This window comes from Rhinolophus hipposideros (assembly GCF_964194185.1).
Source record: "Rhinolophus hipposideros genome assembly, chromosome: 4".
Taxonomy (NCBI): domain Eukaryota; kingdom Metazoa; phylum Chordata; class Mammalia; order Chiroptera; family Rhinolophidae; genus Rhinolophus; species Rhinolophus hipposideros.
In genome coordinates this window covers 98,736,855-98,760,095 of record NC_138050.1, presented here as the reverse complement: position 1 = coordinate 98,760,095, position 23,241 = coordinate 98,736,855, and the positions used below count along the sequence as shown (strand labels likewise).

The 23,241-nt window shown below is 35.1% G+C and overlaps 1 protein-coding gene across 2 annotated transcripts in view; it reads left to right on the top strand.

Moving 5' to 3' along the window:
* Positions 1–23,036, top strand: part of SUGT1 (SGT1 homolog, MIS12 kinetochore complex assembly cochaperone) — a 38,551-nt gene extending 15,515 nt beyond the window's left edge. For both annotated transcript variants that reach the window (XM_081046834.1, XM_081046835.1), the window contains 4 exons: positions 746–853; positions 10,178–10,268; positions 14,207–14,388; positions 21,159–23,036. In XM_081046834.1, the coding sequence (XP_080902960.1) occupies positions 746–853; positions 10,178–10,268; positions 14,207–14,388; positions 21,159–21,260 (483 nt within the window). In that variant the 3' untranslated portion in view covers positions 21,261–23,036. The remainder of the gene's footprint in view (positions 1–745; positions 854–10,177; positions 10,269–14,206; positions 14,389–21,158) is intronic.
* The last annotated feature ends 205 nt before the right edge of the window (positions 23,037–23,241 follow it).

Genomic DNA, 23,241 nt, shown 5'->3' with positions numbered 1-23,241 from the left:
GAGATTAAATACTTTACATTTGCAAATATTTGAATACTGTATTGCAGAGTAATCCACAACAGTTTATCAGATAATGTCATTTCTTCCTGAGATAACGTGAAAAATGCTGATGAAAATCTATAAAGTTTTGCTTTTCAATTTGAGTCACTTTAATTTTTGGGATAAGTGTGTGTATACTATAGGTTATAGCTAATGTGCATTATTTTCTTGAGATTTGGAATTCAAAGCAGAACTTGGTTGACAAATATAAAAGATATTAGTAAGATACGTGATTTCATTGCATTTGTATGGTATACTTCATGAATAAAGGTCTACTTAGTTGTGTGATTTATACGTAGAATTACTAACTATCAAATGAGCATGATTTTTAATATTTAGGTTTCTTAGCATTTAGGAGAAAACATTATGATAGATATTTAAATTAGTGATAGAACTAGATGATTTGCATACGAATACTTTTTCTTACATACCGTATCATTTTGCTCTTGTATATTGGGTTTCCTTGAGATTTAAATGTTAAATATGTATTATGAAACATTATTTTTTGCTATTTAATCATGTATGTGAGAATCCATGTGAAGAATACAAGATGGAAAAAAGGGATTATTGTGAGGTCCTTAAACTGATACTCCATATAAAAGTGTTTAAAATAATCTGTAACAATTCTATAATTATATTCAGTTTAAATATTTTACCCTTCATTATATAAACTTATAAAATTTTCTGCTAATTTTGTGTTCATTAGTTATGTGCTTTGGTGAAACTTCCTTCTGGAGAGGATTACAATTTGAAACTGAGTCTTCTTCATCCTATAATACCAGAACAGAGCACGTTTAAAGTACTTTCAACAAAGGTAAGACAAATGAAAAGAGTTGTCAGTAGTAATATTTTCAAAGTATAGAAACATTTGTCAGCCCATGTGATTAGAAGCTTGTAGATCCTTTCAGCTACATATCTTTTTTTTTTTTTTTTTTTTTAAGATTTTATTGGGGAAGGAGAACAGGACTTTATTGGGGAACAATGTGTACTTCCAGGATTTTTCCCAGGTCAAGTTGTTGTCCTTTCAATCGTAGTTGTGGAGGGCGCAGCTCAGCTCCAGGTCCAGTTGCCGTTGCTAGTTGCAGGGGGCACAGCCCACCATCCCTGGTGGGAGTTGAACCGGCAGTCTTGTGGTTGAGAGGACGCGCTCCAACCAACTGAGCCATCGGGGAGGCAGCTCAGCTCAAGGTGCCGTGTTCAATTTTAGTTCAGCTGCATATCTTGAAAGGGGACAGGTAAATAATGATAATTTTTGAGAAACAGTTTTCCCCTCCCAAAATTCTAGGGCAATGGAGTGTAAAATTCTACTTCACCTAAGTGGTGTTTGTATACTTATTAAGATAGATATAATACTTCTCAGTAAAGAGGTTTTCAAAAAAAGAGAAAATGTTTGGCCTCTCTTTTAAGATTTGATACTGACAATGTCTCTTCTCTTGTACTTGTCTGTGTGACCTGTTTTGTTATACAAATACTTTTTTTACCCTATCTTATGCAGTTAAAAATACACACTCCTATAAAGATGAATCGGCTCTTTTGTTTTTTAGGTGAGCTGAGTTTTAGATTACTTTTGATATAAGGGATTAATTAACAGTTTAAATTATAGTTTAAGTTCGTAATGTTTAGATTTCTTTATAGTTTTAAAAAGAAGTAAAAAATAGAATTAAAGTTCAGGGAATCTTTATCAATCAAAAGATGTAGATAGTAGTGTAATTAGTAGGAAAAATACGGAACTGAAAAATCAAAAAATCTCACTTTGGCTTTTGACATCTAAATTTAAACTAGTCACAAAATGATCGTACGACTAAATTTTCATCCATAAAAATGATGAGGGGTATGGACTAAATAAGCTCTGAATTCCCTTTATCTGTAAAATTGTATGAAGGTGTATGGTGAGTTAATGAGAATGAATGATATAAACAGACTTTTTCCATTACTGCATCTTTATACACATGTCCTGCAATGTTATTAACGATTGAGTTTACGTTCTAAGGACACATGAATTTTCCTGTTGTAGAATAGAATCACGGTCAGCGTGTGTCATGGTGACCTGTAGGATGGTAACTGGACCTGCAGACGGAAGAGGGCGTCTGCGGGGGTAGGAGCAGGAATGGCGAAGTAAAGAAGCAGGAGTTTTTTGTGTCTAGTTATAAATGATCTGCCCACTTGTTTATGTGAAGGTTAGGAAATACAAAGATGTTTCAGTATCAGGCGGAGAGTTGCTTGGATGATATAAAGTGAGAAAAAGAACTAAATATTACCAAGATTTTAGTCTTCCTGGCCCCATCCATGTAGTGTAGAATTTGTTTAATAAAAGAATATTGGGTAAAGTAATTAACTGCACAATTATAGCTAGATTTGGGAGGGAGACGGGTCAGAAAATTACGAGTTTGGCAGTTTTGTACCTATTTCTATCAAGAGGTTGTTAATGCATGTCCTTTTGAAGTAATTTAAATGTAAACAGATTTGTGTGACTAGATGGTGACTTAGAAACTTGTGTCCCCGTATAATTCTGGAACAATAGTAGGTGTGGTAGATACAGAGAACAAACTGATGGTGGCCAGGTGGCAGGGGGATTGGGGGATGGGTGAGAAAGGTAAAAGGGATTAAGAAGTGCAAATTGCTAGTTGTAAAAATAGTTACGGGAATGTGAAGTATAGCACAGGAAAATATAGTCAATAATAATGAAATAACGATGTATGGTGTCTGATGGATACTAGATTTATGGGGTGATCACTTTGTAAGTTATATAAATATCTAATCACTGTGTTGCACACCTGAAACTAATATAATATTGTATGTCAACTGTAACTGAAAAATAAATTGGAAAAAAAGAATAGTGTGTGTGGTAAATACACAGGGCTATGTGGCTAGAATCAAGCTGTAACTAAGCACTGTCTTATTCTTTATTGTCCTTCACATCTTGATTGCTTGTTGATTCTAAGCATTACTCAGCCCCCCCCACTGTGTCCTCAGTTTGCCCTTTTTTGCCCCTTTTCCTGTCTTTAAATGCTCCATAACTACTTTTCTTGTATACTAGTTTGTCTGTAAATCCATTTTACTTCCCTTGCACTTTGTAAGTCTTTTGAGGATAAGAAGCATGTTATATTTGTGTCTTTGTATGTGCTCCAGGTAAGGTTACCAGGTAAAGTACAGGATGCCCAGTTAAATTTACAAACATTGAATATTTTCTTTAGTGTAAGTATGTTTCATTTGCTCAATTTTGTACCCCTAGCCCTGTACGTTGTGGGTGCTTAGTAATTGTTCAGTGAATGGATTTAAATTGGATTCTGATGTTAGCACTATGAAGTTGACAGAGTGTTTTCATTCTTAGTTTTACAGGTGAAAAGAAACTGAGGTTCATGCACTGTGACTATGTGCCCTTGCCATTAGATGATACCCTCCATTTATTGTATTGTTTTAGTTTTGCAGATAATTTAGATATTGGTATCCCTTTATAGATGACACAATGAGACAAAGAAGAAAACAATCTGAGTTTCATGGTAGCAGCCAGAGGCATTGTAGAAAATAGAAAAACCAAGTGCTCTACCCAAGTTCACAGTTACCAAATTGTTCAGTATTGGCCAGGAGGAATGCTTTTATTTCTGTAAAGCTAGCGCTTCTTTGCTTAGGTTTTTCTAAGTTATGAGCTAAAGAATTAAGATTGTAATGATGTATTCCGAAGGATGATTATTTTTCTTGTCATAATCCAGAGTACTTTATATTACTCTGATAAACTACCAACTTCTAAGCCGCATGTATGGGAAGCAAATTGAAGAATTATACAGTAAGTCCTCACTTAACATCCTCGATAAGTCCTGCAACATTAGGTGAAGCAACATCTGATGAAACCAATTTTACCATAGTTGATTGATACAATAAACGAATTAAGTTCCTGTGGTGTCTATCAAAGTAACAAAATGATGTTGAATGAACGATGTTATTCAAGGGGCTGTTGTACTTAATTATATCTTAGAGTAAATGATGAAAGTTTTGAATCCTTTTTCATACAGCAGAGGGAGACAGTGTTGAAATATTGAAAATAAAATCTTTCTCTGGGTTACTGAAGAATATTTAGTGATGACACTGAGAGGGAAAAATAGTGAAGTAATTTGCTTTTTCATATGTATTCAGATGTCTTGAATCCTTTATGTGAATTGAGAAAAGGATGCATTTTGCTCAGAAGAATTTGCTTAAAATTAGAGATTCTGTAAAATCTGCAGTTTAAAGGGGTTTTTTTTTTTTTGCTTTTGAGAATTGTCTTTTTCTTTTCCACTGTCAAGGTTGAATGAATGTTGCATATTCATGTATAACCATCAATTAAGTGTTATTAATTCAAGTGAAATATAATTTGCAATGAAAATAAGAGACAGGACCCTTAAATTAATGAAATAACATTTCTTAACTAAATATTTTACAATTTAATATTGAATGTTTTTTCCCTGTCAGAATTCATTTTTTTTCAGTATCTTTAAGAGTTAGTTCTACCTTTTACTGAATACAGCTTTCTATTATGCCTATTAATCCATTTTCTTTATGAAGAAACTGAAACTGTAATGTTTCTTTTGTTCCATCTTGTTTATTTCACGTCATATTCTCTGGTTACATATTCTCTGGTTACAATCATAAGATTATAACATCAGTGACAGCTATGCTGTGAAATACTCATTTTAAAGATTAATATTTATTCTCTGTAAGTGAAAAATTTGAATTTTCAAAATCTTTGGAGTAAATTTGTCCTTGTGGAAATGTTCTCGTATTCCTATTTTAATCAAAGTAATTTTTCTATATTATATCAATGTAAAATATGGAGGCTTTTAACTGGAACTGTGGGAAATAAGAATGTGTGTCTTTAATTAGAGACAAATAGCTCCCTTCTCCCTTCTTAACCCACCAAAATTTGAGAAGTTTTAGAGTGAATTCCTTTTCTTAATATACATAGAAGAATCCCAGTGATGATGAAATGGAGTAGGGGTGTCTGGGGATAGTACTGCTTTTTTAAATGCACAGAGGTGGGGGTTTTGGGATTGTTGTTTTTGTCTTTGTGAGATACAGTGATGGTGGTAATAGTGAGTTGTTTTCTAAATAACTGGTTAGTTGCTGATGTTTACAAGTTACAAATCTTGGAATGTACTGCCACCTGTCCTATTGTATATTTATTTTCAAAAGAAAAGGATTTTGCTGTACTTACTATCTATGCCTGTCTTTTTAAACTTAGCTATCATACATTATGGATTTTTTTTTTTTTTTTGTTGAGAGCCCACTGGCCCATGTGGGAATCGAACCAGCAGCCTTCGGAGTTAGGAGCATGGAGCTCTAACCGCCTGCGCCACCGGGCCGGCCCACATTATGGATATTTTTTTCATGCTCTTCAATATTCTACAGCAAAGTATTTCATTGTATGCATTTACTGTAGCTTATTTAGCCAGTCCCATATTGTTTGACCTGTAGAGAATTATAATAGGTAACTGTTTTGACTGCTATGTAGGATTACCTTATGTAATCCTCACAATTATTGCATAGCGGAAGTATGTTCATCGCCTATTTACAGGTATGGAAACTAAACCCAGAGATGTTAAATAACTTGCCCAGAATTTTTAGCTGCTTATGGTGATAAAGAAATTGATGTAGCATTCAATTATTTACCAGACACAGTGTTACATTCTTTTCATACATATTTTCATTTAATCCTCATAAGAACCCTAAATGAGATGAACCCTATTAACCCCATTTTTTGAGAAACTGAGACTCAGTGAGATTAGGTACTTGCTCAGGGTCATATATCCAATAAGTGGTACCTATTTGCGACTCTTTATATAAATACACAACAATTGTGGGGATTTTTTGTTTTGTTCTCAACTATTGCTTATTTCTAAGGAAATGAGTAAAAAACTTCAAGCAGTAAAAGACTTTCAGCAAGTTATTCTATCTCTTGGCTCCCTCATCTCAAAACTTTGGGTGGTAATCTTTTATAGGGTGGTTCTATTGAGTGAGCTGATGTGTGTGAATTGCTTTGTACACTGGTATGTAATAAGTACTCAATAAATATTACTGCTATTGTTATTTTATCCTGATTATTTAGATTTTTTGTTCAGGTTCTAAAAGCAATAAATGCCTACCATAGAAAATTTGGAAAAATATAAAGGAGCTGAGAAAGTACTCAGTCTTAGTGAAATATTAACGTCCTTCCTTTCAGACAACTAGCTATTTCCCAGTGGTCTGTCACTACAGATGATATACGTTGGAAATTCTTGTTCATGGGAAATGTCTCTTCTGATTGATTTTTTTTCAAGAATAGAGGCTGTGACCTTATGTACCAGCACAGTGCCTGGCTCAGAGCAGGCACTCAGTAAATGCTAGAACTGAGCTTTCAGAACTTTGGGGAAGATTTTTCACTTCCTCTTCGTTTGTTACCATCTCTTGCATTTTCAAAAATTATTTATAAAATGATTTGAGTGTAAAAGTAAAGAAGCTACCGTGTTTCCCCGAAAATAAGACCTAGCCGGACCATCAACTGTAATGCGACTTTTGGAGCAAAAATTAATATAAGACCCGGTCTTATTTTAACATAAGACTGGCTCTTACATAACATAGTATAATATAATATACCGGGTTATAATAATTTTTGCTCCAAAAGGCACGTTAGACCTGAGGGTCTGGCCAGGTTTATTTTCGGGGAAACACAGTAGGTGTGCAGTCTGGCCTCAGGAAAATGGAGCTATCCTGTTATCCGACAGAAGGGTTCGATATAACAATTAAATGTGCAAAGAGCTGAGTAAGAGACTGTTGGGAAAGTTACGTTCTAAGGATCAGGGGGACAATTATTTAGTGACCACAGACTTGAAACAGATGTTTCTCAAAAGTTGACCAGAAAAAAATAATGTTACCAGTGAGCTCTAGTGTCCGGGAAGGATCCCTTCACCATCAGTCTGTAGCAGTAAGTGGGGCTGACTTAGCACTTCTCAGGAAGGTGGTGTCCGGACACCATGACCCTTCGCAGGGGACAGGTGGCTTCTCTTTAAATCTGAAGTTCTTTCATTGGAAAAATGTAAACTTTGCTATGCAAAGAAGATTTTAGAGGTGGATGGTAGTGTACAACACCCCGAAAACGGCAATCCAGCACCGTCCAGCAGGCTCAGGCTAGGGGTTCTTCCCAGTAAGCTGTGAGTACTCCTTCAGGCTGTCATGGTGCATTGCGAGCCTTCCCTGTGCAAACGAGAGCAACACGCAAGAAAAAGACCGGAATTTTCAGTCAACTCTGAAATTATGTTTGACTTAAATGAAAATAGAATGGCTTATTAAGGTCACCATAAGATGTCCGAAATTAAACGGTAATTCTAGAAGTATCTACCAGAAGACTTAAAACTTCATTTTTTTAAAGCATGACTAAGCATTAAAAGCGATGTAGGTGTAAAAAGGAATTCGCAGAAAATTAGTGCCCCTCGCCGTTCCCCTTTTCAAACAGCTGCTTTATGTGGTTTATGATGTGCAGCTATTTGAGTGAATGGAGTTAAGTATAATTTCCAGTTCAGGTCAGCACGTCTCTGTAGAAACAGGTTGTTGCTAAGAGCTTTGCCTTTGGCTTTATAAATGCCCCTTTGTTCATGCTGCGTAATTACTCAGGTTGCAGCGGCTTTCAGTGGGTATGAGTGCTAGTGTGTGCTGCTCTTCAGGTGAACAGGAACTGGAGACAGTGCTTAGCGTGGGAACGGCATGTGCGAGCACAGGGTGCCCTGTGGCGGAGAGGAACCAGGGACGGTACTGACGTACACACTGCTTGCCAGCTCTTCGTTTCAGATGAGTTGATAATTACAGGAGCAAGGTGCAGTTTTTAATTTTAGGGTAACAGCAGTAGCCTTTCTTCAGTAACTACTGCTGTGTTGTTGCCAGCTATTAGGTTTCTGTCCCTTTTAGGTAAATATTCCAGCAGTGACAATGTAAAATAACCAGAGTGCAATCACTTAATACCGTGTATGAGAAAATATTGGTGGTATTTTACTTTATAAAAATTAACCATAGTTCATTTTAGAGGATTCTAGAGATTCTTATAAAATATTTTTTACTTAGTAGAATGTAAACATGTATATTACATTTAAAATACTATTTGCCCCTTTCCCAGTGCCTTTTGTTTCATGTTTTTCTCTTCATTATGCAATAATTTTTTGTTCCCTTTCTGTGTTCCTAAAAACAATGATTACTCAGACCACACACAACTCTTCCACAGCATTGCTTCACATCTGCTTAAATATTGGAGCAGATTTCTCTGTTATGTTTTATTAAGGCATTTTTAAATGCAGATTTTAAGGATTTGCTCACTAAATTCGGTGGTAGAAAGATTACCAGTAACTGCTAATTTAAATGATTTATCTGATCTGAAGAAATCAAAGAACCAAGGTATGAATAGGCTTCTTGTTAAATGTTTTGATTTTTTTTTCTATTTACAAAAGTAATCTTTTCTGAGAAAAAAAGAGTATAAAATTCTAACTTGATTCTTAAACTGCATAATAATTATTACTGTTTACCATCACTATAAATGCTGTTTTTGCTATGCTAAAAATGAGGGTGAGAACATTTGAATAAGGAAAGCAAAAGGTAGCTAGATAGATACAAGTGCTGTGTGAGTGTTTAGTAGGGTTAAGGGTCAACTCGGGACCAGCCTTAGAGAGTAAAAGATGCTTTTAGGACGGGACCAACATTGTAATTTTTAAAAGTAATTTTTTTCACTTACAGTTGACATTCAGTATTATTTTATATTAGTTTCAGGTGTATAGCCTATGGTTACACATTTATATAATTGATGCAGTGACCCCCGGATCAGTCTGATACCCACTTGGCACTGTACACAGTTGTTGCAACATTATTGACTATATTCCCTATGCTGTACTTTATTTATATCCCCGTGACTATTTTGTAACTACCAATTTGTGTTTCTTAATCCCTTCGCTTTTTCACCACCCGCCCCCCTAACCCTCTGTCTGGCATCCATCTCTGTTTGTTCTCTGTGTCTATCAGTCTCGTTTTGTTCTTTAGACTCTACATATAAGTGAGATCATATGGTATTTGTCTTTCTCTGTCTGACATATTTCAGTCAGCATAAGACCCTCTAGGTCCGCCCTAATAAGGGACCTTAGTTTACCATTCAGAAGCCATTCATAGTCTACCTTATACTTTTTTTTGCCATCTGTATTATTCACAGTTCTAATAAATCCTGACCCTGAGGCAAGTTAGTCTCCTTGTACTCCCTGATTCACTGTGTCCTTTCCCCCAGGCTTGGGGCTCCAGGCTTAGGTTATTATTGCCTTTGCTTCTGGAGTACCCCATCCATAGCAGATGCCCCTTCCCCTCACAGCTCTTCAAGGTACCCTGAAACCTTTCCTGTTCACATCCAGGTGTGATCTCTCCTGAGCTTTTAGAGCATTTATTTGCCTCTTGAGTAACTTTCTTCGTGTCTCTCATATTACCACATGGTCAAGGACATGTCTTGAATATTTAAAAAAATCCCCCACACCCCTGAAGACTATACCTTGCTCATAGCGGGTGTTTAATAATTATTGAATGAATGGTTGTGAAAATGCTGGAATTAGTTGTATTACTTTTATGCAGCGGAATGAATTTTCACTCTAAAACAGGTTATGTATTGCACATGCAAATGTAGTCATTCCTTTAAAGCAGGGTTTCTCTGTAGTGGGCCCTGTTGCCATTCGGGGCTGCATAGTCGTTGTGAGGGGGTTGTCCTGTGTGGTGTAGGATGTTTAGCAGCACCCCTGGTCTCTGCTCACTCGATGTTAGTAGCACTTCTCACCCCACCCCAGTTATCATGACCAACAGTGTCTCCAGCCACTGTCAGATGTCCCGTGGGGGTCAGTGTCACTCCTGCCTGAGAACACTGCTTTAGAAGAAAAAAGCACAAGGATTTCAAGACTTTGCTTAATTGTCCTTTATAATGTGTGTGTTGTTTTTGATGGGTAGCGTTTAAGTAGAAACAAATGTTTCAAAATTCTTCAAATTTACCCTTGTATAATTTAAGGAAACTATCTCAAGGACACTATTAATTCTTATAAAATTTTCATGATTTAAGAAAATTACGTTTTTTGTGTCTATTTTACAGTGAATAATGGATTTTATTTGGTGTTTTCTCCAGATTGAAATTAAAATGAAAAAGCCAGAGGCTGTGAGATGGGAAAAGCTTGAGGGGGAAGGAGATGTGCCTAAGCCAAAACAGTTCATAGCAGGTTTGTTTTCTGGCCTTGGTGAGCTTTAAATTCAAATTGTGTTATGTAGTTGAAATTAAATAGTAATGGGTATTCTTTCTACTTTCATTATTTATGTTCCCAAGATAAGATACACCGAATATAATAATGTTGATCTGTAATGAATACAAAGTAGCCTTTCTTATGAAGGTTCTAACTTCCTAAACTCTTAAGAGTCAAGTGAATGGCAGCAAACGCCCCAAGAGAGTTGGGATTTGTTGCTTACCCCATGTCTGTTTATGACATCATTTGGGGGTTTGCTTTTTTGTGTTGGCTTTTCTTATTGCTGCTTTTTGGGTTTTAAGTGAATTAGTGTACTATTTCCTTCACTTCTCTCTCCCTTCTTATTTATTTCTTTCTATTCTATTGATGTTGTAAACTCTAATTTCAGGGCTTCACAGAGTGAAGTACTTGGCCCATTTCACTATTGCTAGTTTAGAGGTGGAGGCAAACAGGTAATGAAGGCCTAAGGAAAGTCTAGAAGAGCACAAAACTGGGTTGATTGTTTAATGCCTTAAGAGACAGATTACTTTATGTTGAAGTCAGTTATAAGTTTATGTGATAGGTAGCTAGGTATTTTTCTAATGGAATAATTAATCTACAGGACACTCTTAGAACTACAAACTGAGACTATATTTTACAGCAATGGCCTCATTAATGAATGGAGAAAATTTTCTTTTTGATTAGAGTTAAAGCTTTGATGATTGAAGTGTGGTAACATTGTGTAACAGCTACTTTTCGATTTTCCACTGCTTTCTTCTATAACCGAAAACCCATTTCCTTATGGCACCTTTTAGAAAACACCGAGTTAGTCAACAGATTGTTCATTTTTATTATGTTATTTTTACTTTGAAATAATTTTAGATTCTCATAGAAGTTACAAAAATAGAGTTTCCATGTACCCTTCACCCAGCTTCCTTGCATGATAATATATCTAATCTACTGTGTTTCCTCGAAAATAAGACCTAGCCAGACCATCAGCTCTAATGCGTCTTTTGGAGCAAAAATTAATATATAAGACCGAGTCTTATATTAATTATTACATTAACTTCTTATAATAATTAATTTCTTATAATAATTCTTATATTAATTTCTAATGTAATATAAGACACAGTCTTATATTAATTTTTGCTCCAAAAGATGCATTAGAGTTGATCGGGGAAACACGGTATAGCATAATTAGCAAAACCACGAAGCTGACACTAACACATAATTTTTAAGAATGAAATGTTTTAAATTGGTATTAAAGTTCTGCTTCCCACTTTATTTGAAAAATATAATAAATATGTTATGTGCTTTTCTTGGGGCTGACTCCCAGAAATTTTGTGGCTGAGGTTCATATATAACTTAAAGCATTTTTTAAAAGAAACACTTTAATTGTATTATTTCATTTAATTCTAATAACAGCCCTATGTAGTAGGCAACCCAGTACTGTGTCTCCTGTTTTGGCTCAAAAAGGTTAAGCAACTTGCTTAAGATCACCGATCACTTTGTGACTAAACTCAGGTCTTTATAGTCTGGGTCTGGCTCCGATCCTGCTTGGTGCTGCATTTTCTAACGATGGAGAGTCTCTGCGGACACAAATATCTTTGCAGTTATTTGACATTATAGTGAATGAGCAAGAAAGTTAGGTTACCCATCTCTTAGTAATCTTATCTATAGGTATTAACATTTTTCTGAGATCAACTATAAAGCTTTTTTAGTTTTACAAACTTTTTTATAAAAGATTTTACAAACTTTTTATAAACTTAGTGCTTTGCATATTCAAGATGCTATTCCTCCCATCCTGTTATATTTTTGTAAGGAATTAATATGCTTGTCAGATTCCTGTGTAGAGCAAGCTGCAGACTGCAGATAGGGCACATTGCTTAAGCTCTCTGGGTAGAGAACCGAATCTGTGTTCCCATCCTTCTGGGGCATCAGCATTAGGATTGGTTAGGCTCCTGTTTCCTAGGCTCTTAATTTTTGTGGCACACATTTTTTGGTTTTCTTTGGTCTCTACTGATCTTGTGCAGAGAGGAGATTACCGGTGGAGGAAGGGTAGATAGGATTAGGGAAACAGTATGCTTGCCCTGAATAAAACTGTGGTTTGTTGTGATTTTGTTTTATTTCAGGCGAGGATGGGCAGAGAAAGAGAAAGTTGGTTTACAGGTGAAGAGAAAAGATGGAAAAACAGGATGAACACGTAGTAGTTTCTCAACTATTTTGAGGAAGGGGATAACAGGCAGTAGTGGAAGATGGACATTTAGATTAGCATTAATGTGTCCTAATACTGTGTTTCCCACAAAATAAGACCTAGCCAGACCATCAGCTCTAATGTGTCTTTTGGAGCAATAATTAATATAAGACCCAGTCTTGTTTTACCGTAAGACTGGGTATAATATAATGTAATATATAATATAATAATATAATAATTATAATATAATATAATAATATAATAATTATAATATAATAAATATAATATACTATGCCGGGTCTTACATTAATTTTTGTTCCAAAAGATGCATTAGAGCTGATGGTCTGGCTAGGTCTTATTTTCGGGGAAACACAGTACATTGATAGGGAAACTTCAAGTCATGTCTTTTTAAAGCTCTGGAGCTGCATTGTCCAGTATAGTAGCCACCAGCAACGTGTACCTATTGAGCACCTGAAATGTGACTCCTCTGGAGTGGAATGTGCTCTCCCGTGTTTCCCCCAAAATAAGACCTAACCGGAACATAAACCCTAGTATGATTTTTAATAAGACATCCCCTGAAAATAAGCCCTACCCTGTTTCCCCAAAAATAAGACCAGGTCTTATATTAAGTTTTGCTGCAAAAGACACATTAGGGCTTATTTTCAAGGGATATCTTATTAAAAATCATGCTAGGGCTTATTTTCCGGTTAGGTCTTTGTTTTCAGGGAAACACGGTAAGTGTAAAGTACATTCCAGATTTTAAAGATTTAGTATAAAAAAAGAATATAGAATATCTTAATATTTGTATGTTGATTTTATGTTGAAATGATACTATTTTGGATATACTAGGTTAAATAAAGCATATTATTAAAAATGCATTTCACCTGATTCTTTTTAGTAACGTGACTACTAGAAATTTTAAAATTATATATGTGGCCCACATTTGTGGCTTGTTATGTTTCCATTGGACAATGACTAACTGCTCTTACAGCTATTGGGTAGCTTAGTTTCTCTTTAATTATTTGTGTGCCAAAATATGCCTCCATTTATTCCATTGTGCCCTAAAATACTGTTAGTCACTGTGTGTGCGTGATGTGGCATTGAACTCGAGGTCATCCCATGGAGTATTTGTCAACATTCAGGTTTCCTTATTATCTCCTGTTGAACTAATCTAATATTTTTAATGTGGGAAGAGAATGGAATCTTAACTCACTGTCAAATGGCATGGATAATTATTTATATTTTCAGTTTATTTCTACTCTGAAAGATAATATAAGTGTCTCAGAAAAAAGTCACATTTTTTAGCATTTATTAAAATCTTTATTAGAGAAATTTAATGAAGCATCTTTTTAAAAAAATACTGTTTTTTAGAATTGTTTGTGCTATCTTCTCAACTTTTCTGTAAATATAAAAGTCCTTCTATACGTCTCACCAAGTTTCCCCTATTATTAACCTGAAGAATCATTTTTAATCTAATTTTGCATAATATACCAAAAGTTTACACTTCATTGAGTTACATTACTCAAAAGAAAGTCCCAGATTTTATATTATGCTGATTCAGTTTTTAGAAGTATAAATTTAATTATTGATGCATACATCAGAAGGACACTTAACTGCAAACATGGAATTCAAAATCGTGTATTATTGGCTGAGGTGTCTGTTTTATACTTGATGGTCACAGAGCTTACATGTTCTTTGCATAATCTGCATGTTTATTAATCACGTCTGTCCTTTTACTCCATAGATGTAAAGAACCTATATCCATCATCATCTCATTATACAAGAAATTGGGATAAATTGGTTGGAGAGATCAAAGAAGAAGAAAAGAATGAGAAGTTGGAAGGAGATGCAGCTTTAAACAAATTATTTCAGCAGATCTATTCAGATGGTTCTGATGAAGTGAAACGTGCCATGAACAAATCATTTGTAAGAACATAAACTTAAAAATAATATTTTGTGGTAGTAAATTTCAGAAATTTTAAAAGAATAAGTATGTAATTTGAGACTAAATTGCATAGTTGGGAGATCTTTCTGAATATGCTTTTTCTGAACATTTCTTCTTGCTCTAAACTTAGAGTAATTATTGAGGAAGCCGGAAACTTGTGGAGGAAGTAAGAAACAAGTGGTTTATTCCAAATAAATTTTTTTTTATCATTAAGTTAGATCTTGAAAGGCTTAAGAGATACCAAGGTTACCGTGGGTGATAATGGAGTTATTTTAGTTAAATTTATCACAGTAGCTGAATGAGCTTCCATTGTTTACCATATAGAATCATGTATAGTCTCAATGTCAGAGATGAAATATACAGAAGGGAAACTTGCAGAGCAGTGTTTGGCAAGTGAAGGTGCACATTAATTATTTCTTGGTTTGATAATTTCTCTGTTGACTAAGAAAATTCAGGCTTTTTGCCAGTTCAGCATAAATATCACCTAAATTAGGCCTCAAGTTCTGAGATCTTAATGAAAAGTCATCTCTGTAGAACTACGTAGGTTATTTTGCTTGAAGATGTAATCATTTGACTTTTACCAATAGCTCTGGAAATGTCATTCTCTTTTAAGGCATTTATATTTATAGCAGGAAGTTAAAATTAATAATTAAAATAAATGTTTAGTTAATGAAAAATGTGTTTGAGGTTTAGCTATTCTCCATTAAGTTACCATGTGGTAACTAGTCATGATTGTGTCACTGATGATTTAAGTCACTGTTGACTTAAAAATAATTGTTTTCATTAAACTTTTTATTCTGAGATAGTTGTAGGTTCACATGCAGTTGTAAGAAATGAGAGCGATCCCTTGTGTCCTTACAGAGTTTTCCCAGTGGGAACATTTTGCAAAACTATAGGACAGCATTATAATCAGGATATAGACAGTTAAGATACAGAACAATTCGATTGCCTCATAATTCCCTGGTTGTCGTTTCATAGTCGAATGCACTTCCCACCCAGCCCTACAGCTCCTTAACCCCTGGCAACCACTAATCTGGCAAGTGTTTATCAGATATGTAGTTTGCAGATACTTTCTCCCAGTCTGAAGCTTGTCGTTTCATTTTCTTAATGATCTTTTGCAGAGCCAAAGTATTTAGTTTTGATGAAGTTTAACTTACCAATTTTTTCTTTTATGGATCGTGATTTTAGTGTTAAACCTAAGAACTCTTCCCTAGTCCTAGGTCTTAGAAGATTTTCTCCTACAGTTTTTCTTTTAAAAATATTTTGTTGTTGTATTTACTACAGTTAAATTTATGATCTATTTTGAGTTAATTCTTGTATAAAATGTGAGATGTGGGTTGAGGGTTTTTTTCCTTTTCTTTTTTTTTAGCCTATGTATGTTCAGTTGCTCCAAGTACCATTTATTTAAAAGCCTGCCTTCCATTGAATTGCTTTGTACCTTTCTCAAAACTTAGTTGAGCAAATTTGTGTGAATCTATTTCTGGGTTCCCTGTTCCATTGATCTGCATGTCTGTCCCTTTGTTAATATAAATTTTAGAATATTTTGTCTATATGTACAAAAAAAAATCCTGTTAGGAATTACATTGAACTGCATATCAATTTGGAGGGATTGACATCTTAAGTGTGTTGAATTTTCCAACCTATTTATTCAGATCTTCTTTGATTCTTTTGATCATTGTTGCACAATTTTCAGGCTGTAAATCCTGTACATGTTAAGTGATTATAATTGATATTGTATATTTAATTTTGGCATCCATGTATTTATTGCTAGTACCTAGAAATAGTTAGTTGTTTTCTTAATGTTTATCTTATTCTTGAGTTTGACGACTGCCTGGAAATTTTTTGGTAAATTCTTTGTGATCTACGAAGAATAGATTCCTTCTGTTTTATGCATCATATCACCTTCAAATAGGGACAGTTTTATTTTTTTCTTTTCTGATATTGTGCCTGTATTTCCTGTTCTTGCTGTATTGCAGTGGCTCGGACTTCCAGCACTTGGTTGAATAACAGTGGTAAAAAGGGATATCCCCATCTTAAGGGAAAACCATTCAATCTTTCACCATTAAGTATGTTAGTTGTAGGGTTTTTGTGATGTTCTACCAAATTAAAGTTCTGCTCTATTCCAATTTTTGACATTTTTTTTTTATTATGAATAGCTGTTGACTTTTTGAATGCTTTCTCTGCATTGATCAGTATAATTATATGAGTTTTCTTCTTTAGCTTGTTACAGTGGTGATTTTATATGATTAATATGATTGATTTCTACTGTTGAACCAACTTTGCATCCCTGGATAAATCCCACTTGGTCATAGTGCATAATTCTTTTTATATATTGCTCAATTCTATTTTCAAATAGGATTTTTGTGTCTGTATTCATAAGGGATATTGGTCTAGAGTGTTCTTTTTTTGTACTGTCTTTGTCTGGTTTTGCTATCAAGGTAATACTAACTTCATAAAATGAATTGGGAAGTGCTGTATCCTTTTCTATTTTTTGGAAGCAATTGTGTAGAATTAGTGTTAATTTTTCTTTAAACATACTTTAAACCAGTGAAACCATCTGGGCCTGTTCATTTCTTTTTTGGGAGATTTTAAATTATTAATTTAATTATCCTAATAGCTTATAGGACTATATATAGATTATCTGTTTCATATTGAGTGACTTGTGGTAGTTTGTGTTTTTCAGGAATTGTTCCATTTTGTGTAAGGTGTTAGTGTGGATAGTATTCCCTCCCTTGTTACCCTTTTGATGTCCGCAGGGTCTGTAGTGATTTTCCATTTCATTCCTATAATAGTAATTGGTGTCTTCTCTCTTTTTTCTTTCCTTTGGCAATCTTGCTAAAGGTTTATAAATTTTATTGTTTTTTTTCCCCAAAGAATCAATTTTTTGTTGATCTTTAGAAACTTTTTTTCCTCTAAATTTCATGCATTTCTGTTCTTTATTATTTTCGTCCTTCTGCTTGCTTTGGATTATTTTGCTATTTTTTTTTCTAGGTTCTTCACATGTGAGCTTAGATTATTGATTTGACCCTTTTTCTCTTTTCTGTTGTGTGGGTTAATGCTATAAATTTCCCTCTCAGCAGGGTTTTAGCTGTCTCCCACAAATTTTGGTGTTATATTTACATTTTTATTCAGTTCAGTATGTATTTTGGTTTCAGTTGAGACGTCTTTGTCTCATGGATTGTTTAGAAGTGTATAGTTTCCAAGGGTTTGGAGATTTTCCTGTTGTCTTTCTATTATTGATTTCTAATTATCTTCCATTGTGGTTTGAAAATATGTGCCATATGATTTATATTCTTTTAATTTTGTTGATGCTTGTTTTGTTGCTTAGGATTTGGTCTTAAGTATACTTCCACTTGAAAATAATGTGTGTTCTGCCGTTGTTGAGTGGAGTGTTCTATAAATATCAATTAGCTTCTTTTGTTTGCTATTGCTGTTGAATTTTTCTATATCATTGCTGGTTTTCTGTCTTATTCTATCAATTGTTGAGAGCGTCTCCAACTACAATTGTGTATTTGTCTGTTTCTCCTTTAAGTTTTATCAGTTTTTGCTTCATGTTTTCCATCTTGGTTGTTTGGTACATATGCATTTAGGATTACTATGTCTTCATGGTGGTGTGACTTTTTTATTGTTATATAATGTTATTCTCTGGTAATTTTCTTTGATATTAACATAGCCAGTTCTGTCTTTTGATTAATAGTTGCATAATGTATCTTGTTCTATCATTTTACTTTGAATCTGCCTATATCATTTAAATTGAGTTTCTTAATAGCATATATTTGGGTCATGCTTTTTTAATCTCTTCTGCCAATCTGTCTTTTAATTGATGCATTTAGACCATTTACATTTAATGCAGTTATTGATATGTTAGTACTTAATAAGTCCACCATTTTATGTTTTTTGTTTCTATTTGTTCTATGTTTTGTTTGTTTTTGTTTTCCCTTCCTATGGATACATGAACAGTTTTTAGGATTTCATCTTGATTTATCTATAGTATTTAATATATTCTTTGTATAGCGTTTTTAGTGGATGCTCTAGATATTATACTGTTACACATAGCTTATCATAATTTATTGGTGTCTTTTTTTTTTCCAGTATGAGTAAAGTGTAGAAATCTTACTTCGATTTACATCCCACCATCCTCCCTCATTTATAATTTTCTTAAATGTTTTTTCTACATATATTTAGAACCATATTATACAGTGTTATAATGTTCCTTAAAACATCAAACATAATTTAGAAAACTTAAAAGCAAACTCTTATTGTATTTACCCATATTGTTACCTTCTTTCTTCCTTTCTGATGTGCCAAGGTTCCATCTTTTGTTTTTTTCTTTTTTTCCCCAGAGAACTTTCTTTAGGTATTCTTTTAGGGTAGACATGCCTGTAACAAATTCTTCATCTTGGCAAAGGTTTCTTTAGTTTTATGCTGAATGGGGTTTGCTCAGTTTCTTGAATCTATAAGTTTATGTCTCGCTAAATTTGGGGAATTTTCAGCCATTATTTCATTGACTGCTTTTTCAGATCTGTCTTCTTTCTCCTCTCCTTCCTGGAACGTCATGACACAAATGTTAGATATTTTGTTAAGCATCTCCTTGCTACTGATGGGAGAGGATAGTAGTTCCGGCTCCTAACATGTTTCCACTGACACTGCAGAGCAGAGGAGGTGGGTTCATGATAGCCTAGCATGAGTGGAAGTCTAGGCTCCCCACTCAGCCTTTGCTGGCCTGGATGGGGATGGGCCCACATTGTTTTCTTTGGAGTTTAGCTGGATTAGAGCGATTGTTTTCTAAAAGTACTATCTTCCTAGGCTGTGTTTCTGTTTTTCTTCATCCTTTGGCTACAGATGTCAGGCTTTGATTGGGGCCTTTTTTCTTTTCTTTGTTCACATCCTCGGGCATTTTCAGCTTCTTCAGTTCTAACTCCAGGGTATATGAGGCAGAAATAAAATCCAAGGAACTCACCACATGTTGTTCCTTGGGTCTCAAGGTCTCTGATCTCTTCTCTTCACCTTTTAGAGTCTTCTTGTGGTTGTTATCCATATACACTCGTATATATATTGCTATCCATATATATGTTATGTATGTTATATGTTTATGTATATTTACACACACACACTACACAGTGTCCAAGGTTTTCATTGTACTTATGGGAAGAATAGGAAAAAAGTCCATTTACTTCATGTCTGCAGGAGAAGTCAGTGTCAGCATTGACTTTTACGAGTGTGCCGGACAGAACAGCAGCGTGTGAAGTTTCAAAGCGAGATTGCAGAATTTGCACTCATTTTGATACAGAAACTTTGCTGATTGTCCTTGAACCATGTCCACCCATAAAACAAGCCATCTGTTTAGCAGCATTGACCTGGAACGTAGGAAGGGCTTGCCTCTGTCCTTGTGGGAATACAAAGGAAACAAAACAGACCCTGTCATCAGTGATCTTCCAGTCTATTTGGGACAAAAAGATCATCATGTACAAAATAATCAGAGGGAAATGTTACATTGTACTGCAGTCCACAAGGAGGGGATAAATGTCATTAGTGAATATGATCAGATTATCAACTAAATATGCTACCTTCAGTCCTCTTTTGTTTTTTTCCCCCAGTCCTCTTAAAAGTGGTTTATTATATAGACTTGTCCCATTTTATTCAGTATTTTACTTGAAGCTACTATGTGCCCGACCACTGTGCTTAAATCTAGGATATATAGAGGGTGCCAAAAAAATGTACGCACAGGACTTGTATGTATTCATCTTTTGTTATCGATATATGTTGAGTATTACACTTTTAATAGTTTTCCTTAAAATCTGTATACATTTTTTTGGCACCCCCTGTAAGTATTAGTAAACTATACTCCTTGTGTTTTAGAATCTCTCAGCTTTAGTTGGAGCTAGGGGAGTGAAGCAGGTATAAGAAGGCAGACCCTTAAAATTATAACGGTGCAGTATGATACACGTTATATTAGTGGTAATTATATTTATACAGAAAACAAATTCTACAAGGATAGAGTCCTGAAAAGAGTCAGAGAAGGCAACAGAGAGATGATGATATGTTGTGTTTGGAGGATAACTAAAGACATAAAAAGCACTGGGGTGGAGAAGAGTGTCCCATGCAAAGGAGTCCATGTAAGGGAGCTTGGCATAGAGTGTGGACAGGGTTATAGTGAAGTTTCAGTGTAATACTAGGGTGGGTAGCTTTATACATTTGCCAGTAACACAGCTGATGGTTTAAAAATGTTTGGATTTTAGTAATTCATACTAGTCTTTGCTGTGATCCAAGTCAGTGGGTTTGTGTTGCATTAAGATAACAAATGTCCTGAAGGTCTTTTCAATGTATTTATGAATATGCGAAGGTTGTTGGTAGGTGGTAAGTGCAGTTGATGGTAAATAGATAACCAGTTCTTTACTGAGACATCGACTTTGTGTACCTGTGTGTGTGCACCTTGATTTAAAAAAAGCTCCAGCAGATACTTGCATATATTTGGTCCAGAGAGAGCATTAAGAAGGGGCTCTTCAAGTTCTGTCCAAGTAGTACGGGTTTACTTTCCTGGTCTTCACCGTCCCGGGTAAAAGAGATGACGTCATCATTTTCTTTGGGAGCCAGTTTTAGTTTCACCTGAAAGTAGTTTTGCCACATACGCCTCGGTGCTGATCAGCAGAGGGAGATGCAGTGCTTTATAGGACAGTGATGTGAATGAACATGGTGGAAAATATTGTTTTGATTTTGTCAAGAATTAACCTATTTCTATTTCTTATTGCAGATGGAGTCTGGTGGTACAGTTTTGAGCACCAACTGGTCTGATGTAGGTAAAAGGAAAGTTGAAATCAATCCTCCTGATGACATGGAATGGAAAAAGTACTAAATAAATCAGTTTGCTACCGTTGCATTGCGTATAGTCAGCCAGTGCCCATTGTGTGTTAATATTGCATTCTTGAATTTTGAACACTGGGGATCTTTCTGAAAGATTGTACCTCTTTACCTCTTCGTGCTTTAGAAGGTATTTGCCTTCAAAGTGTTTTAAGAGTCTAATGAAGATCCTGTTGTATCCCTCTGTCCTTAAGGATTTCAGACATGCTGAAGTGAACTGAACTATCACTTACTACTAGATAGATGAGTTCTACCCAGTTGTGGGAGTGCACAAGTTGTTATGGGATATCTCGGGTTATTGCCTTATTTTCAATGCAGTATTCTGTTAATAATTTATCAGACTTGGCAACTTTGAGTGAGCATAGATTTTTTTAACTTCAGTGTAATATTGTTTGCTTTTAAAAACTGCTTTTGAATGGAGTTGTAAATACAATTTTTCTATGAACAGGCTTGGATTATTTACGCTTTTCTTAAGTTTTTAATGAGAATGCTGAGAAATTACTTCTCACAGGGATTTCCCATTCGGTTCTTTCTGTGGGAAGTATTTGTAATTGCACTGAGATTTTGGTCCTTGCTTTCCAAATACCTGTATAAAAAAATAGACACCTGAGTTTAACATGCTGCAAATTTAACTGTACTGAAGGCTAACCTGTGAAGATGAGAAGAGTTATTAATGAAAGCCCAAATCCACTTCTTGCTGCTTTTGCCACAGCAGGATTCATGAAATTATAGCACTGGTGGTTTGGTTTGGGTTTTGTAGGGGTTTTTGTTTTTTGTTGTTTTCTTGTTATTAGAAAATCTCTCGCCTCACATCCCCATGATTACTTTGGTTTCAGAGGTTTGGGGCAGCTGCTGAGAGAGTCAATGAATACGGATATATTTTGTATCTATTTAGTAACGGTTATAGTGAGGAACTACTCTGCCTTCACAGCTGAGGGTAGGGTGAATGGGAGGCAAAGCAGCCAGCATTTCAGCCTCCAAAAGCATGGGAATTGAGCGCCTTCCTTCCGGTCCTTTCACATGAAGTGTAGGGCTGGTCATAAGGAAAATGGTGGTAGGGTGATACCAGCCCCTGCCGGCTACCGGTTGTTATAGCTTGTTCAAGCATGTCGGGGTTGTCACGTGTGGTGCTTACCTAGAGCTACAGGCTATAGTTTTTGTTCTTGAACACTGAAGGAAAAGGCAAAATTAAGTTCTTGCTTGTATGAATTTCTAAAATTTTCTCCTTAGGGAAAAAAATTAGTGAATTCTGCATTCTCTATGTTAAATTTTCTCGGTCCTAACAGGTAGGGAGGCTGTTGTTACTGAGGTGATAAGTCGGGTACACAGCCCTACCCCAGAGACAAGAATCCTAGCTGCAACAAGTCTCTGCCACTAATGAGCTTTATAATCGGCAACAGTTATAGCTGATTAGTCTTAGTTCCTTTATCTCTAAATAATATATAGGGTCTTAGAGTGGTACCTTGGTTTCCGAGCGTAATCAATTCCGGAAGACCGATCGAGTTCTGAAATGTTGGAAAACAGCCGACAGCGAGGCCTCAGGATCTTGCACTCAGCGGAAGCCGTGTGACATGTTCGACTTCCGATGCGTGTTCAAAAACTGAAGCATTTACCTGGGTTTACAGTGTTTGTAAACCGAAATGTGGGTCAACCGAGACGTTCGAAAACCGAGGTACCACTGTATAATTGAAATTCCATGATTCTAATAAGGAAACATTTTTGTCACTTAAGAGCAATTTTTTTCTTAATAACACTATTATAATAGAAGTTGGTTTTTAAAAAAAATTTAGTACTAGTTTTGCCTGTATTTTAAAGGATACATTATATCTAAAGTATGTTTATCTATTGGCTATATTTGTTTAGTTGTGGGATTCAGAATTTTGCTGAGCCAAATGGAGTTCCTCATATACTTGGCTATGTTATAGAACTGTAAAATGTACCTGGTCTAAATACAATAGATTTATTAGTAAAGAGGG